The sequence below is a fragment of the Cryptomeria japonica genome, chromosome 9 (genome assembly GCF_030272615.1).
Source record: "Cryptomeria japonica chromosome 9, Sugi_1.0, whole genome shotgun sequence".
Taxonomy (NCBI): Eukaryota; Viridiplantae; Streptophyta; class Pinopsida; order Cupressales; family Cupressaceae; genus Cryptomeria; species Cryptomeria japonica.
In genome coordinates this window covers 748335614-748355519 of record NC_081413.1, presented here as the reverse complement: position 1 = coordinate 748355519, position 19906 = coordinate 748335614, and the positions used below count along the sequence as shown (strand labels likewise).

Genomic DNA, 19906 nt, shown 5'->3' with positions numbered 1-19906 from the left:
TGCCCATTCTTCATTTGCTTTTCCAAGTTCTGTGTCTTTGCAATTTATTTACCATCTCTTTACTAGCAAGAGTGCTAGGATCAAAAGAGACACTTGCTAGACTAATCAACTATGGTACAGGATCAATTAACATTTTTATGTAATCAATTAGTGCTTGTACCAACTATTTTAAATCTTGCTTATCTTTTCCATCCTTTTGAACTCTTTCTACCAATCTTGAGGCTATAACTTGAAAATTATTTAAGTCCCCATCTCTTGAAGGAGGCCTCAAATCTATTTTTTAAATTGAAAAATCATTGGTAGAGATTTGATCTGGCTCCTTTGTGATGATGGTTGGCATATCTCAACACACAGATTTCATGTATCAGTGTCTTCGATAAGGCTAGAGGTAGTTTTTGGCTTCTTTGTCCTTGGAACTTTATTCAGAAAATATCCAACAACATCTTGATCAAGCAAATTGACAAGGTCTAATTGCCTCTTTTTGGTTACGGATTGTTCCAACCAATGAGTAGAAGTAGAAGAGGCTCCTTTGCTCATTGATTTAGAATTGGAAGGAGAAAGATGTGAGGATCTTTTCAAAAATGGGCTCCGGTTGGAAGTAAGTGGTAAAGAAAGTGGTTGACTAGACTCAACTCTAGGTGGGAGTTGTTGATGAGGAAATATGCACTTTCTAACAACACAAAAGAAAATATACTCGGTATATCCTATCCTCTCTTGAATAAGGAAATCTCAGGTCCTATTCAGATTTATCAAATGAGACAACCTCAAGGTTTTGAATGTCAGGTCTTGACAACCCCTAGGATAACCTGGTGAATAATGTGATCTTGTTGGTAATCACAAAGGGACTTAAGCATCTGACAAGCTGGTTTGCATTTGATATGGCAATCTGAATGATGTTTTCTTCAAAAACTGATTAAAATAGAGAACAAAAGATAAGGTTGAGAGAATCTAGACTAATCCTATGGACAATGATAGTAATGGTTGATGCTACAGATAGACAAATTTCATAAAGCTGGTTTCTGCTTAACTAGATTTCTCACAATGCCACAGAAATAGTGCAATCTTCAAAGGAAATGAATGATTTTCAGACTACAAACATACATCCAAATACTCAATTTTGGCGCAACTCAAATAAACATTCACAATTGAACTAATATCATAATCAGGTTTAGACTAACCATACACTGTAACTTACAATCAGCAAATTACAAATGGTATGAACCAGAAATCCATCAAATATCATCAAATTTCACCATCAAAATCACTGAACTTTATCTAATATTGATGAGAGAAACCATGCAAACATGAGAAAACAACTAGCAAAACACCACACTTCAATGCTTTATTCATTTGCTTCAAATGTTGGTACAACAATTCTTGTTCAACAACTCCTTCTCTACTTTACCCTACTCTCAAAAAACTACTAATTAGTTAACTTTACAATGGGAGAGGCACTGACCTTTGGCTTTTATAGATATTACAATTTACATCAACGGCCAAGATTAAATCCTTTGAACGGCCCTGATTTGCCTTCTAAAAACCCTAACAACTTTCATTAAATAATTTCAACCACTTTCTAACTACTTTCTAACTATTCCCACTATAGAACAAAAGTTTACACGTCTCCCAACACAAAAAGACAAATAGCAACTTTTTGTCACAAATGGACGAAAATGCTAGCTGGATAAATAACTAACTTTGACTTTTATTGTATTACATTAAAAAATTAAGCCAAAAGTTGTTATTTTTACAACAATTAATTCTGTTTTTATGAGAAATCATATTTCACCTCATTTCCAGCTGTCTCCTCTTTGTATTACATTAAAAAATTAAGCCAAAAGTTGTTATTTTTACAATAATTAATTCTCTTTTTATGAGAAATCATATTCCACCTCATTTCCAGAAGTCTCCTCTTGGTTCTCTGTAGATTCTCTATAGTTTGTCATTGGTTTTCTAGAATTCTGGAAATGACAACTTCTAGATTTCTGCATGACGATAGCAATCACCAATCTTCATTCTTTATCTCCAGCTCTGTAGCGCACTCTTTGCTGACATATGTTTGTTAAAATCTCCATATTTAACAAAATATTCCACCAAAACTCCCTGCAGAGCCATTTCTAAGAGCTTGTTACTCTCAATATTCTTTAGAAAGACATCATCTTTAGAGTTTTGATCTTGTGTCTCCCATTTTGTCTTGATAATCATGTAGCATGCTCAAACACAACATCTTGAAGTCTTCAAATCATTAGCCTCCTCGGATGATCCTTTAGCTTTGGCTCTTATGCGAATTGCTCTTACCTGTGATCACATCCTCACTCTGTGGTCCGAATTCTTCATCTTTTGGCTCCTTTTAATCTACAAAGAGAAATAGCTCATTAAGTACCTTAAGGATTTCTATTATTTCAAACACCTTTCTCATTTATGTAAGTCTTGTGATATTCAAAATTGCTCCAACACACATATCCTTCACTTGGTCCTCTTACTCATTTAAAGGATTCATCTTCTCATACTATTGTCTCTCTTTGTTGGAATTTGGTGGATATGCTCCTTTTCAAGAACCTTGGCCTACATACATAAATTAGGAAAGGCAAACTAGGGCACACAAGGTCTTGAAGGAAACTTGGATTCTTCACTAATCCATTGGAAGATTAATCTTTTGTCATGCAAACTCAATATCTCATCCTATTGAGGAAACTTAGTTCATGAACATCATTTTGGATCTTGATCCTTGAAATTTAGACCTTATGAAAGTCTTTAGGAAACTTGATCTTGGTCCTAGGAAAATCTGATTAGGACATTTGGAGATCTGATATGAGGTGCTTTAAATTTCTGCTTTGAAGGTAAGATAGGCTCAATGAAGACTTAGTGGGAAATCTGCACTGATCTTGAAATCAGTTTTTGGGAATATTGTCATATGTCCTGCAAACTTGGTTATTGGATGATGAAATGGGCATTCTCTTTGAGAACTCGAACCATGGATTAGGACTGAGATTAATCTAGCTAACTTATACACATGGGTTGAATCGGTCACAACCTATACAACATTAGAGGCTCCAACCACTTCTATGTCATCTTGCAAAATTTAAAATTGGAAATTTGCATCCTTCTTTTTCCCTGAACAATCAATAGCTCTAAGAAAATAAGAATCAGCTGAACTTGTGGCAATAATATTGATGAGTGATCAATGTTTGATATCTCCACCCATCCATGATGATGGAGCATCCATCCCTTATCCAAGTTTGTCTCATACTTCTATCAATGCACTCGCCTTGGAATATTCTCTATCAAGGAGGATGGTGCATAACTAATGTTCTCCAAGTGGAACAAATGATGGATCAACAGCTATCACATCTTTGAACATTTGTTTAAAATATGTTAAACGTGCCACATGAAATGGTATGGCATGAGCATAAAAAAGCTTAGCAATAGAGGAATCAGCCACATCTTGTGATTGAATGTTAAACATATATGCAACAATAGTATTCTTCTTTTCTCTAGTAGAAGTAGAACCCAATCCCCAATGAAATCCAACACCCACAAATCCTGTAGGCAATGACACTATGTTGTGAACCCTCAAATGGAATTCCTTGCTTACTTGCCTCCCCCTCCATATACAATCTAGTTGCATCAATCTTCTAAACTGGAGTTATTTTTTAACAAACTTTCACCCTTTTACCATCTTATTTCAAAAGATGACAATAAACCTCGTATAGCTGCCCCTATAGTTTTTTTGCATAAATGGAAAAGCCATTCTCTACCCCTTCCCCCCCCCACCCCCTCCAACACCTCCTCTCCCCTTAAATTTTTTTTCTTATTCTTATCAACTCATGATCCAAATTGTAATAGAGGTTTCTTGGATTTAAATGGGCCTTTTGCATAGGTATTGAGGAGTTCAGAAAGACATTCAAATGGGTTTAAAGTTGAACTTGGTGGCCCTGCTAGTGGCTACCATACTTCTATGAGTTCTACTTCTAGGTCTACTTCTTTCTTGCATTTGAACCTCAACCTCCTCAATATCACTACTCTCATTGCTGCTCATGATTTTTTTGGTTAAGAATTTAAAAGAGTTGCAACTTCAAATAAAAGAAAAAATAAACTCCCCTCCCTATGTGGTAAAAAAAATGCAAAACAAATATAAAATGAAGAACTTACGTCTAAAGTAGTCAATTTGATTCCCTAGTCTCCTCATTAAACTGCTGCTCTTCAACACAAGTTTGCAAATGTCAAAAAATGTCAAAATGTGATTTTTTAATTTTTTGTTGTTTTGATAAATGAATTAAGTTTAGATGTTGTTTTAAGGAATGTAATACCTCTATTACAATTTAGGGATTAAGGATATGGAAAAAAAATTATATAATGCAGTACCTTTACAATGATAATTTAAAGGAATGTTGTACCTCTATTGCAATGTAGTACCTTTACATTGTAATAGAGGTACTACAGTTTTGTAGGGATTAAAGTATTACTATAAGTCAGGTATACATTGCTAAATTACTTGTGGGCCCCACACATCCCTTTTTTATTTTAGAGATGAGTTTTTTTTAAACTCATGTTCAAATGTTGTTGGGCCATAGGGAACCGTGTCCCCTAGCATACCCTTCTTTTTTGGGATGTTTTGAAAACATTCCCTGTTTTTGGCGATGAAAGGCGGCAAGGAGGGGGAGGAATGTTTCCTCGATGTTCTCAAATCCTCAAAACATCCCCTGCAAGAAACGGGGTTACCAAGGCAAGGGATGTGTCCCTGAGGAGCACTACTACTATCCCGCATTCAATCACCCATGATTTTCTTTTGCCATTGTGACTTTTTTCTTCTGAACTCATGATTTTGCAAATCATGGCTTCAAAAAATCCTCGATGCACTTTCAGATCTTGCATGCTCTATCCACACATCCTCTGCCACAATTCCAACATGATCTGCAGTGGGAAGCATCTCTCTATGTTTTTACATTTCAGTGATGTCCCCATCCCAGAAATGTGGTGATTTTGGGGGAGGGTGGGGGGAGCCATGTCCCTATGGATCATTAGCAAGATCAAGTCAGGACAAGCCCACAACAAAGAGATGAAGGCCTTGAAATAGCAATGTAGTACCTGACTTATAGTAATACTTTAATCCCTACAAAACAAATGCATCCTCACACCAGCGCACATGCAACCTACCATAAATGAGAACACAACCCAGGTTACCACATACAAATTAGCTCAAGCAATTGAACAGCCCAACAAATGTATCATAATCAGCACATAGTGACAACCTAAAGTTGATTTCATCGTGATTAACAAAAACTTATTGGCCAAAGAAAGATAACCTTACCAAAAGACTAACATGAAACACTTCTTCAACCATATAGATATGTGAAGGAATCATTTTTGGCAATTACAGCAGTTTTACAAGTCAACAACTCACTATTATTCATATGAATTCCTCATTGAAAATCAGAATCAACTGAATAGAAGAAAAACACTTCAAGATGTCTAACAACAAGCCAACATCATGAAAATTTAAATGCATTTTGGATTTCACAAAACTTAATTGTATCAGAGTATTCACTGCAACAAAGTAGAAGTAAAGAAAAAGGTCTCAAAGGACAGAAAATACAACACTCCAAATAAGAAGTAAAGATGTGGACACTATGTTCATGCTTTAATATCACAAAAACAATCGAGTGCTCACAAGATATAGGTGATTATGAAACATCAAATTAGTTTTTCATGATTGTAATGTCCCCTTCTCATTGATGCTCTTTCAGTGGTCCATTAGCCTATTCCTGAGACCCGTAGGCTAGGTGGAATGAGGAATCAGGGTCTAGCATCGATGAAACAAGGACTTACTATTTTTAGTAAGTCAGGGAATGACCATTCTGGTGCCACTGTCCTACTGAGCCCTCCTTGCTTTGCCTCTGGACGCGATGATCATATTTTTCTGAGCATTAATTCTTGACTTACTATTTTTAGTAAGTGGCTGTGTGGCACAATTCTATTTTTGGCAGTAGACAGGGTTCTAATTCTGCAGCAGTTCTGTGGTCGTCCGGGCTCAGTTTCATCCTGATTGTGATAATAATCAGTACGGGAGACATTTGCGACATAATTAAATATTATTTCCTTATCCTAAGGTTAATATTTAATTAATCTATTTATTGGCTACTGGTTTATTAAATTTGGGATTAATGCCTATTTAATCCTAAGTTTGGCGAAATTCAGGTGTACTATGGGATGAGAAATATTTTAGAAGGATATTATTTCACTTTTGCATCACCATTATGTGCCTAAGTGTTTAACGTGGGTCCTCCCCCTTCTTGGGCGTGAGTTTTGACTTAGGAGAATGGGCGCTACACTTGGGTCCACATGTAAGTGGAATGAAATTCAAATGCAAGGCGTGGAATTTGGAGGGATGTCATTTGAATTTGAAGAATGAAGTTATAAATATGAGGCTTGGGCTCCCATTTGCACCATCTTTGAAAATTGCATCGTTATGCTGCCGGTTTGGCTACTGAAAATCTGAGCTTCGAAGTTGGCTTCCTAGCTGAGTCTCAGTTTCGTACTTGCAATATAGTACCTAGCTGTGCCCTTGTGTTCCCATTGCAGATTGGTTAATGAGTTGCAGAATTATGGAGTGATTGATGATGGATTTGACTGTTTTTGGTTGCTGGTCGCGGGACTGCTGAAAGTGAAATTTGCTCATACCTCTCAACCAAGCGACTCTATCCATCTGGGTACCGGCTCATTCTTCCTTCTATGCCATGGAGATACATTGTGTGAGTTTTTAGCTATTTTGTTTGAGCATTGATTTTATTAGACAAAATCGAAATTCCTAGTCTAGGCGTGGGTTTTTTGTGTTGCATTGGGATGCGTGCAAAATAAAAATGGGCTTGTTTGGGTTGTGGCTTTGATTAGTTGTCATCGCATTGGATGTACGGGGGGATTGGGATTGGTTTGAATCAATTCGGGTAAAAATTGAGTGAGTTATGAGTGTTTTTGATATTTCCATGGGCTACTGAAACTGTACTTTCAGCCTGCAGATCAGTGTAACAGAAAATTACAGTATTGTTGTTAAAATCTGCATTTTATCTTCTCATCTCATCTCTATATTGTAAGGTTGTTTCAGTAGTACTGATCATCCCATTCTATTTGCTTTCATTTGTAATCCCCACTGCATAAGTGGAAGAGGCTGGCTTGCCGCCTTCTCAGTTTTGTAATTCAATTTTTGTAATCAGTCCTCCCGCTGAATAAGTGGTCAAGTGATATGTTCAATACTATGGTCCTCCCGCTGAAATATGTGGTAGAGTGATTGTTTAATGTAATGTCCTCCCGCTGAAATACGCAGTAGAGTGATTGAACTTTAATTTCTTGTAATTTTCCTTGGTCGGTTCACCGCCAAGAGTTTAGTTTCTATCCTACTGGATAAGCAGAAGGGGCTGGCTTGCCGCCCATGCATTGTAATTTTCAGTTTGATTATTGATGCTGATGATCCCCGGAACACCGTATGCTCTCACCCTCCCAGTCTGGGCTCTCGGTGAACAAAAGGTGGAAGGGTTCCCTTTCAGTTGTTTTGTTTATTCCTCTAACCTTAATGGGTTATTTGTTGTGGATGAATTGTTATTGGCCTGAAAATTAAAAAAAAAATTAGTGGGATATTACAATGATTTTGTTGAAATGTGATTCATATGGATAAAGCTCATTATTAAATGACACATCAAGGATAGAATAAAACCTCCAGCTTCACCTGTACCAGGATAATGTCAAATTTGCATTCAACAATTTTAATAGATAGGATAATTTATTTCGCCACATACTAACCATTAAGGTGAAAGTCGAAAAGATATTTGTGCACTTTTGGTGAAACTTAATCTACAAAAAATATCCTTTCCAGTCTTGAAAATATTAATGAGCTACTTATATAACTTTTTGTCACTTATAACATAGAATCCAAGGACACTGACCAGTCTTTTGTAGATTGAATATTTCATTGCTCACTGTCACAATAAGAAAAACAACAATGACATAGATTCCCTGCACAAAACATACAGATCTGAAAGATATACCACAAAATTGTTAAAAGAAGAGTTGCAGGTGAAGAGAAATATTTACCATTGTCTGGGCTCCATAAGCAGTCAGAATACCCCCAGCAGTTAAAATACCCCCATAGTAAGGATCTGAACAAGGATAGGCTGTGCGACCCTACAAAACCATAAGCAGAATGTATGAAAATTATTACACTCTTGAACTTGGCATGCTCAACTAAGTTAAGCTGTGTGCCCAAAGACAATTACCAATATCCACAAAAGAAACACTACAAGCATCACCAGTTCATGAAGAAACCACCAAATAGGTGGTCAAAATCCATGGGTATTATAATCCTTACAATTGAATGAAGGTATTCAGATGAAGCCAAATCAAGAACCGGTGTCACTGAATGCTGCTGATGTTGCTGATCATTCCCAGTGGTTCCGTCATAACCTGGATAATAGATCCCATTGAAACAGGATAAATAAAATCTTTAAACTCAATTGCCAAAATAAAGTGTTTTAATGGCAGGGAACTTATTACATGAAACCACCAGACAATATCAAGGCATGAATAAGCAAAATGAGATAGGCATTTCAAAAGAAAAAAACCTCATGAAAGAGAATTTCAGGGGAATGGTAATCAATAGAAAATTTGGACATCAACCAGACCAATTTAAACCTTATAATCCTAGTCAACAAAAATATCAGGATGTACAGGTTGACATTAATTCTTGTCTTCAAGTAGCTATCGTCTGGCAATAAAAGTTGTAAATATGAGATAAATAAACAAACCTCGTCATATGGAAACCAAAAAAGAAAACCATTTGAAATATGGATTTAGAAAATACAAATTAGCCAATTGATCTAAGTACACAAGAAACATATATGCATAGGACCTCTAATAAGTCTTAACATTTTAATTTCTCTCTTTTGAGACAGCTCAAACTTATGTGAGATAATCAGAAAACCTCTCTTCAAATTTTAAAAGTAAGCTTCTTGAGAACTAAAACCAACCTAGACACTAAGATATAGACAAAAAATACAATTATAAACACTATACAATATTATTTGCCAGGGGTTTACATAAACGAAGTAACCAACTAGCTGCCTATCTTTTTGCATCACGTATGAGCACAAGACCAGTAACAACTCTTTTCTCACAAGCAAATTTTTCAGATATTACGAATGAAAACAGCTAATCAAAATGCACAAACACAACAACTTCCTGTTGTCTAAAGTAAAGGCCTGCAATCTAATACAAACAAGATTTCAAAACAATAACAACTAAATCATTAACAACACACAATCTCAAGAATCAAAAAGCTCTACTGCATGAAAAGCTACAACATATGTAGACTGATATCGCAAAAACAAAGCTTGGCACTATAATCTACTTTCAATCCATGCAATTATAAACACACAAGTTAAAAAGGTTGAATAACAATTTCAGCAGCAGAAGTGTAGCCGCTAGCGTCAACTATTATTATTAATGTCTTATGATCAAAAAGTTTTAGGTTACAAAGAATACACAATTTTTTTGATTTAGGATAAAAATTATTTTATCCCAGAAAATTTATGCTTTGAAGCACAGATGCTTAAAACTCCTGAAAAGTAGTTGTTAAGGACATAGTGTGCTGATTAAAACTTGGCATTGTTGTTGTTGCCACCAAGGTTCAAAGCCCCACTAGGCCACTAAGCTTGCAAGTTTGAACAACTTGTGTCACAACGAAGGACCTCCTTGTGACCTCCACCAATATGGGGTTGGCCTAAATAATCTCAACGTCATCAACAACAAAAGAAACCTAAAAAGAAAGGAAGAAGGAAATTTAAAGCAAAACCTACTTTAAAGAAATAATAAAATAAAATAAAACTAGAGTGAGTTAAAAATAGGCCCTCAATTCTCTAGCTAGAAATGAGACCTTTGAAAACGGCAATTACCATAAATAGCCATGGCCAATGATAGCAAATCGACGCATTCACACCCTCTATGATTTTAAACCTGTTGGATCCTCTGAAGAGATCTGAAACCTTAACCTCAATCTAGTAACAACTGCACCAATCCTACTAGATTATTCGAATTTGATGTCTTCTAGGGTTTTGAAATGACTGAAAAGTGAAAAGTGAAAATGAAACCCTAGAATGACAATATTACCAAAACCCTTGCATCTGAAACCCAAAGCACATTTAGTATTCCAAACCGTAGGTGTTAGGCAAACCATATAATATAGTTTGGAAAAGACACAAACCCTAGTCATTGCAAGTACACCATGTTAATATTTGTTGTTGTTCTAAACCACTAGCATATATAGTTGAAAAAAGGGGTATACTAAAGTCCCATCATGCATAATGAAGTGTTACTAGCATAAGCAACTGAAACATTAATTTTCGATGTTGTAACAAGTTGAAAACCTGATCTAACTTGTTTAGCACCCCATCCTTTTTGCTTCTTCAACCAATGTTTACCTAGTTGTTTAAGGCACTCTTGAAGGTTCTGATTCCATATTCCTTCACATTCCTCAATGTTCACATCTTGCATTTCCTCATACAACATAAAATTGAAGGCATTCTCAATGAATCCACATCTAGTTTTGTAAGGATTTGACCACTTAGCATATGAATCTCCATATTTTCCAAATCATAGAGCTTTGCACAACAATCACCAACTCTATATTTTGAGCAAATTAGGAAAAGATGTTGCTTCGATGAGCCCACAACCTTATTGCCACTTTTGATTCCATCCCCTAGATTAACCTCTTGCACACTTACATGCCCTAACTCCATGTCCTTCACATTGGGGCACTCACTTTCCAAAACAAAAGGAGCCTCCATGATTTGGCAGTGGTATTCCATGACTAAAACTCCGAGTGTTGAATTTGAAACTCCTTGCCAAATCCTAAATCTCAACCCCCACTATCATAAAATTCCAAATTGGATGTACAGAAACTCTAGGTCATGAAAACGTTGTCTTATTAATGCTTGAATAGTCAAAAATGTATAGAAGAATATGCCAATCAAGGAAACACTTCAAACCCTAAAAATACAACTAAAATTTGCTATAAACCTGCCTTGAACTGTCACATATAACTAAAACTTGACTGAGCTACTGTTGTAGATGAAGATTACAGAAAACACATTATTGCTACCTTTTGTTTTAAAAATAATAACCTACTCGAAACAAGCATAGAACTTCTCTGGCACTCAAACAAATGCAAAAACCCTTGTAACGTTGATGACACTGGTGTAGACACTTGTGATGATAACCAATAGTGCTACAAATTGAAACTCTTATTCTTCTAATGTAATGTCTCGTTTTATTTAGAAGACTACAGTGGAGCAAAAAGAATTAAAATTAATTACTTAATATTATTACCTATAAATTAAATAAAAAGGTAAAATTATTAATAATTAATAATAGTGACTTTATGCTTAATTTAATTAAAGTCACTTTATAATGTAACCGTGCGGGAAACTGGTAATTAAATATCAATATTATAAAAAAGGCTTTAGGGATTGGAAAATATATGAATTGGATTAATTAATTTCTCATAAGTGGAGATTTGAGAGTTTTCTCAAATTCATTCTCGGCATTGGAACCTGAGAATCACCATTTTCATCAGTGCAAGATCTGACCTAGGTGGTCTTGGAGAAATCAATCAAGTTTCTCAGTTGGGCTAATAATGGAGTTTACAGAAATTAATGCAGTCAAAAGATATTCTATTCATTTGGTAGCATCACAGGGTCAGGACAAACTCTTCTTCTAAGATTTATTGGGCAATAGCGGCTCTTTGCACTTTCAAAGTGCATATTTATTACTCAAGTTGACAGATTTATAATGCTTAGGAAACACTTTAAGTTCAACATATTATTATCGTTTTGATATTTCTTTAGTTGGCATATTTATTGAACATTTAATATTTTTCTTTAACAATTGTGAATGTCTACCTCTTTGTGTGAGATCGTCTTGGTATTCTGAGTCTACATTAATATCGTGGGTCACTTGTTGGAGCAGCTTTATTTTTGAGATAAGGAAGGAATCGAAAATTTTGGATCAAATGGCAAAGTTTTATTATATTTATTCAGAAGATTATTATGAAATTGGAGATATAATAGTCTGACGGAAACTTGCTTTTGAAACAGTTTCCCTTTAACGAATCGTAACTTCTCATTGAAGCACAAACTCTACACACTGATGCAATGAATAACTGGAATCTTCATGACGGCAAAGGGCATTGCTCGATATCAGGAGTAAGAATCACTTGGAGTATTTCTGACACAAGATTTTGAAACTAGCACGGGATTGTATAACTTCTTAATGTGATTTGGCATAGGATTGCCTGCCTTGACAAACCGTGGGATTCTTATTGGGAGGTTCTCGTCCTGTAGAGATTTTCTTATGATTAATCATTCTACAACTTTTCTGGTGTGCTTGTAGTCAGCCGATAGTGACTTCATTTGCTTGTGCAGAAATCAGAAATAAGGAGTTTGACATATTGCAAAGACTATTGGTGTTAGCTTTTAATCGGTGAAATTGCATAGAAGGGAAGTGGTGTCAATTTGGGCATAGTCCCTATACTCTGAGCATAGTTCTAATATTCTTGGTGGAGAATTCATATCACTGACTTTAAGTCTGGACGGTCAAGGCGAGTGAGCTATTGGTAATGTTGTGGTATTGATTTTCAGTAGAGCTTGAAAATCGTTTGCTTTTCAGAAGAGACAAACTGTGCGGATAGATCTCATGACAAACTTTAATAATTTCCGAGGAGAGTTTGACATATGCCTGTGGACTTAAGAAGAAATCGACCAGTGGTGCGTATTGACAGAAGGAAGACCAATTACGCTTGGCATGACATATAATGTCTATGCAATGGTGTGGAAATGATAGAATTGCCAATGTTTGCAGATTGTGGAGTATACTTATGAAAGCCATCTCATTTCCCATTTCATTTCTGGGCAGACATTTGTGTAGAGAAGCTGAAGGAATTAGTTGCTGCCAACGTGGTGCAAGTTGTAATAGCAAGCCAATTGCATCTTGGATACTAGACTTGGAGGAAAGATATTTTGGAGTCTTCTTGATAGCAACTATCGGACTTGGACGCGAATGTCAGGTGCACAATTATATATGTTTATATACAGATTATAATTTCATTGAAATTCTCTAAGATTCTGGAAATAAATGCAATCGGACTTGTCCTTATCATTTTTGTTGAATGATTGGTCACTATTGTTTGAAAGGCATTATCATTTTGATTGCTTACATTGTTGGGAATCTAAGTATTAAAAAGTTTTGCCAACTGTTTGTAGAAATTACTAAGAAGCAAAAATTATTGCAAGTTTGGATGAGAATTCAGCAAGGGTCTCGTTGTGTTGTAAACACACACACCCCATTGCAAATGGGAACCCCCACTTTTCGCTTCTTAGGTCAGTAGTTTTGCTTTGTCTAGTTAGCTTGGCAAAGATTTCAAAGTTTCTAGTCTTAGAATGAGAGGGTTTTCTCTTGATAAGGCAAGGAGTGGGTCCAGGAATTAAGTTGTAAAATCAGGTATTGTGTAGGGGTGAGCTTCAAGGATTGCAATTTTGGAATGTGAAATGTTGTAAGCAAGCGAATGTGAAAGTGGAAATGAAAATATAAAAAATGTTAAAGCAAAATTGTTCTGATTATTGCAAGGCGGAATTGCAAGGTTACCTTGCAATATCGCCATATATTGCATGAGCATCATGAAAATCCACCATGCATTGCTTGTATATTGCACACATAGCTTGGAATTAAAACAGTGCGAGACACGCAATGGATTTCAAAGAATTGATTGATTTACAGAATGAGCAAGACGCTCATAAATAATACAAGAGTACTTACAAGAATAGCAAGTTTCTAATAAGAAACTGCTGAGAAGATCGTAAAAGATCTTTCTAAAATAGAATATACACTATTGAGCATTAATACTAAAATTAACATTATTTTAATATTCTAATACCCTCCCTTAATGCTCAATCTATTAACTACACCTATAGATCCCCTGAATTTTACAAATTTATCAGGACCAAGGGGCTTGGTGAAGATGTCTGCTGGCTGCTCCGAGGTAGGAACATACAGCAATTGGATAGATCCGTCTTCAACCAGCTGTCGAATATAGTGACAATGAGTTTCCACATGCTTGGTTCTTTCATGGAAGACTGGATTCTTGGCGAGTTTGAGCACTCCCTGATTATCACAGAACAAGGGAGTTGACCTACCTGGGAGACATGCATATCCGCAAGCATTCGTCGAAGCCAAACCGCCTCACAAGATGCCTTAACTGCTCCCCGATACTCTGCTTCTGTCGAGGAGAGAGCCACTGCCTGCTGCTTCTTACTAGTCCATGTGACAGCACCAGATCCCAAACTAAACACATACCCTGTTGTAGATTTACGATCATCAACCGAACCTGCCCAGTCAGAATCTGTGTAACCACTGAGTGTAGGATCAGAACTTCGAGTGTACAGAAGTCCATAATCAGGAGTGCCACTCACATAACGCAGCACACGCTTCGCTGCTATCCAATGATCAGCCTTGGGAGCTGTCATGAAGCGTGAAATGTAGCTCACTGCAAAACTGATGTCAGGTCTAGTGGCAGTAAGATAGATGAGGCTGCCCACTAGTTGCCTGAACAAAGATTCATCCACAATTGGTGAAGATGACTGAGCTGAAAGTTTGAGCCCGGGTTCCATAGGAGTAGAGGCGGGCTTGCAATCCTGCATTCTGAACCTGTCCACAAGACTTCTGGCATACTTGGACTGAGAGAGAAAGATACTGTTCTCAGTCTGCCAGACTTCAACTCATAAGCAATAATGTAGAAGTCCCAAATATGTCATATCAAAGGTGCGGCACAAATCCTGTTTGATCCCAGTGATCAAATGTGCTGAACTACCAGTAATGATTAAGTCATCCACATAGACAACCACAAACAGAACATCATTACTAGTATGCTTGATATACAGGTTTGCATCAGATGGACTCCGCTGAAAACCATGATCTGTCAAGTACTTATCAATTTTCATGTACCAAGCCTGAGGAGCTTGTTTCAGACCATAGAGTGCTTTGACTAGTCTACAGACCTTCTGTTCTTGACCAGCAACCTTGAATCCTGGGGGTTGCGTCATGTAGACTTCTTCCTGTAAGTCACCATTCAGAAAAGCACTCTTGACGTCCATCTGATAGACTTTCCAACTGAACTGGGTTGCCAAGGCAAGAACGAGCCGTATGGTACTCATTTTGGCTGTAGGAGCAAAAGTCTCCTCGTAGTCAATGCCTTCTTTCTGTGAGAACCCACGAGCAACAAGAGGAGCCTTATACTTGTCTAGGGTTCCATCAGCTTTGTATTTTACTTTGTACACCCATTTGCAGCTAATGGGCTTCTTCCCTGAAGGAAGATCAGAAAGGGCCCAAGTGTGATTCTTCTGAAGACTCTGGAACTCAGCTTCCATAGCCTGTTCCCACTCAGGTATACCTTTAGCCTCGGAATATGTCTGAGGCTCAAAAACACTGTGTATGTTAGCCATGAGAGCAAAATTGACTGTATGTTGTTGTTTGCTCTTATTACGGGAGGTTCTACCCTCAATGAGCTCAGTATCCCTGAGATCACCAATGGTCTTGGCCCACCATTTAGGCCGGAGAGTACAAGTGCTAACATCTGGCGGAGCTGGAAGAGGCTCAGGATCAGGAACAGGAGCAGCAGGAGGAGGATTATTCTCCAGAGGGAACCCAGGTAGTGCGTCATCGAAAGTGGATTCTACATCATCCCTCCCATCAGGCGAACCTAATGGAAGAAGAACACTGTGAGGATGATCCTCAAAACACTGCTCAGAAGAAGGGGACTGACATAATCCTCTGTCTTCATCAAATACAACATCACAACTGAAGATAAGACGTTCAGTGTCTATATCTATCAGTCTGTAGGCCTGTTGTGACCATTTCACACATCGCCCCATCGCAAATGGGGACCCCCTCTTTTTGCTCGTTTTTCGTTCGTTTTCGCCTTCGTTTTTAGGATTTTGTTAGTCAGTTAGTTGTCTGGATTTAGGGTCAAGCCTTAGGGTTTTCATTTTTGTCTTTTCAGGCCAAAATCTAGTCGTTTTTTGAGAGCTTTTGAGCTTCCTTTTCTAGGATGCAAATTTTGAATGCAATGAATTCGCCAGAGTGGTCTAATGTTCAATTGGAATGTTGATGCAGAGCTTAAATTTGTCTAAGTATTGAAAGTGAAATGTGAATCTTTGTCTGATTGAATATTTTTGACTAAATTTTGACTTTTTTGATTTTTGATCCTGGGCATTGGAAATGGTTTGTTTTTGCCTTGTGAAGTGTTAAAATGTGAAAAATCATGTTATTTTGGCCTGTAGGAGCAAAATCGCTCCTGTCCCTCAGTGAAGGACGGGAGCTCGTTTTCAAATATCTCATTATTCCTGCAGAGTCCAGACAAGTTTCGAGTTGGAAGTGATGGAGAACGACGAGATTTTTCCATTGAATATAAATTGAAGATTTTCATGAGCACAGAAATGCCTCCAGGAGGAAAATCGCTCCTGTCCCTCAGTGAAGGACCGGAGCTACAGATCAAATTTTGTCTTGTCCTTGCGAGATTTCGACGATTTGATGATTTGAAGACGTCCAAAGGGAGATGCTTTACCAAATGAATATAATTTAAGATGCAAATGCAAAGGAGAATGGTCCAGAATGCAAAGTTCGCTCCTGTCCCTCTCCAAGGGACCAGGGCGAAGTACCTTATCGCTCCTGTCCCTCTCCAAGGGACCAGAGCGATGTCCTTCATTGGGCAAAATCCAGGCAAAAAACCAAGACAAGTTTACGTTCAAAGGCAAGGAAGACGGTGAGATGAACTCATTGAATATAAATTGAATATTTTAAAACGTCCACAGGGGTCCCAAAAGGCCTAGTTCGCTCCTGTCCCTTGGGAAGGGACCAGAGCGATTTTTGTTATAATTGATTTTCTGGCCAAGTTACAAGCAATGTTAAGGCATGGACGAATGGAGTAGAGCATGACGAGTCCGTTGAATATAAACTGGGAACCTGACAAAGTGAAATAAGAGCCACAAAAGGAGGATCGCTCCTGTCCCTCTCCAAGGGACCAGGGCGATACAATGATTATTTTGCTCCTCACTCAAGTTAAAACCGATCCGAGTCAAGACAAGGTGGCAAAGGACATTTCAAGGCGTCTTCATCAAGCACAAGCACTCGAAGGTCGTTATAATGAAGAGATTTGCACTCTAAGACCTAGATCGCTCCTGTCCCTCAGGAAGGGACCAGAGCGATGTTGGATATATTGGCTACTTCATGCAAGTTTTACGTAAGGACAAGATTTTGCAGGGTCTTAGAGGGTCCATGGTGCCTTTTGAAGATGGTATATAGAGATTTTGAACGTAAAATGATCATCATTTTGAACATGGAGACCATATCGCTCCTGTCCCTCTCCAAGGGACCAGGGCGATTTGCTTTGGACTCTTTATTTTGCTTCAAGTTCAAACTAAGTTAAGACTTCACAAGGTTATGCAAGGTTCGAGGCGTTCTTTGAAGACCACATGCCGAAGTTTTGAACGTCCAAACGTTGCTAGTCAAGCTAAAAAGCTCACATCGCTCCTGTCCTTTGGACAAGGACCAAGGCGATCTCATCAAAGGCACTCATGTTCCTTCAAAACGAGGCAAGGCAAGGATGAATAAGGTGAAGGACGGCGTTTGGAAGACATCACAACAAGGATCGAAGTTGGAAGTTGCCAAGGTCAAGGAGAAAACATGGATCGCTCCTGTCCCTCTCCAAGGGACAAGGGCGATGATCCCTTTAAACGTCCAAACACGTCATGAAAACAAATGGAGCAAGCGTAAAAGGAACGAGCAAAGATACTATTTGCTTTACAATCAAAGACCGAAGGTCGAAGATGCATAGTGAACGTGAAAATATGAGGATCGCTCCTGTCCCTCTCCAAGGGACCAGGGTGATGAGGTACGTCCCTTTCATTTTCATAATATTGGCGCCAAATAAACAATTCGAATTTCCTTAAAATGCTAAGTTCGATAAAATTGAAAATCTAATTTAAACTAGCATTTAATATGGCGTTGATTCTTTATTAATTATTTTGCCTTTATTAAAATCGAAATTTGCAAATTAAAAAACGTAAGGCATTTAATAATTAATTAATTAATTAATAAAAATCGCATGGAGCGCTCATTTAAGGGAGGTCGGCCTTTTTGTTTTATTTAAATCATTTAAAATCATTAAAAAATCATTTCATATCCTCAAGTCGGCCTAAGGAATGAATGCAATGCAAGCGCTATATATGGAGGGTGAGAACTATTATTGTCATATCATTATTTTTATCCTTCATGCGAATTAAGGAGAAGCGAAGATAGTGCGAAGTATTTCATGTATGGTGCGAATTCAAACCAAAGGTGGCGCTAGTCTATCAAAGGGTGGTGCGATATTTGAAGACTTCATTTGAGCAAATTTGCCAAGGATTGAAGACCACGTCAAAGGGGCGAAACTTGGAAGATTTGTTTGGGCGAACTTGAAGATCCATTTGAGCGAATTGTCAAAGGTGCAATTGAAGATCGCGTTTGATCCAAAGGTGGCGAAGTCGATCTTTTGAGGAGATAACATTGAAGATCATTTTTACCTCAATTTTGCCTAGGCGATCTTTTCCTTTTTGCATTCTAGAGTTAGTTCTCTATTGAGGTATGGCGATTTGATTTTATTGCTTTATTCATTCATCGCCATATTTTAAATTTTGAAATTTTGAAATTTTGAATCTCTTAGCTCAATCATCGTTGTTTTTTAGGAAATGATAACTCTAGAGACTTATCATGATGTTTCCTAAAAACTTCTCTCTCTAATCTATGTTATTCATTGCAAAATCTAGTTCTCATAATGAAATGTTGTGTAGGTATGGCGACCCCGAAGGCGGGAGCATCCACCAGTCGCTCAGCTCTCATGAAAGAAGATCAGAGGACCGAAGAAGTGGAGACCAAGTTCGTGTCGAAGTGGAGCAACATTGGAGATACAAACTTGGGGAACTTTAGCAAGAAGAAGTTTCGAGAGGTCCCTTACATTGGCAAGCCATCACCTGTCGCCCGGAGAATAATAGAGAGTGGCATCATCAAGGCGGCCGATTTCTCTCCAACTATTCAGTGCCACGAGTTGATGATCGAGTGTGCCCGTCACTATAATCCACAGTCCAGAACAATTGTGTCCAATGAGGGAAACACTTTGGCGTACCTTTCAGAGGAAGCTATAAGTGAAGCTTTCCATCTTCCAGAGCACAGGGACATGATATACAAGAGCATTGAAGGAGCCAGATCAGTGTACGATGATGATCCAGATGCTTGCCTAAGCATAATCAATAAGAACTGGCTACTTAAGAGTCGTCCCCGTCTAAGCAAGGTACCGAACACACCGCATCGGATTGATTTCCAGGAGGAGTACAGAGATTTGATTACTATGCTCAACAGAGTTACAGGAGCACCTCATGCCTTCTATTTTGAGAAGTGGATGTTTTACTTCATCCAGGTGATTGTTCAAGGAAAGGGTACGATACATTGGGCTAGGATAATTAGCCATTGCTTAGACGTACAGTTGAGGAGACTCAGGGCTACTAAGTCCTTCCACATGAGTTCATACGTCATCTATGCTTTGATCAGGAGTGTTGAGTACGCAGGACTACCTCACAGAGGAGTGATTGGAAGAGGACCCGGCGAGGTCAGAGCTTGTGAATCCTATGCCTACTTGCATCATCCGCCAGGGAAAAACTACAAGTTAGTTAATGATACTTTCACGATGAACATCACAAGGACGTTGCAAGGTGGGATTCACAACAGATTATCTCAGGATGCCCAGGAATTCATCAAAAGGTACGGTGCTTGGTTCATT

At 37.9% G+C, this 19906-nt stretch overlaps 1 protein-coding gene across 2 annotated transcripts in view; it reads right to left on the bottom strand.

The window, feature by feature from the left end:
* The window catches only part of LOC131064656 (nuclear transcription factor Y subunit A-1), a 92075-nt gene that overhangs the window by 25359 nt on the left and 46810 nt on the right, over window positions 1-19906 (bottom strand). For both annotated transcript variants that reach the window (XM_057998884.2, XM_057998883.2), the window contains exons 4-5: window positions 8360-8454; window positions 8086-8175 (exon numbers count right to left, since the gene is read on the bottom strand). In XM_057998884.2, coding sequence (XP_057854867.2) covers window positions 8086-8175; window positions 8360-8454 — 185 coding nt within the window. The remainder of the gene's footprint in view (window positions 1-8085; window positions 8176-8359; window positions 8455-19906) is intronic.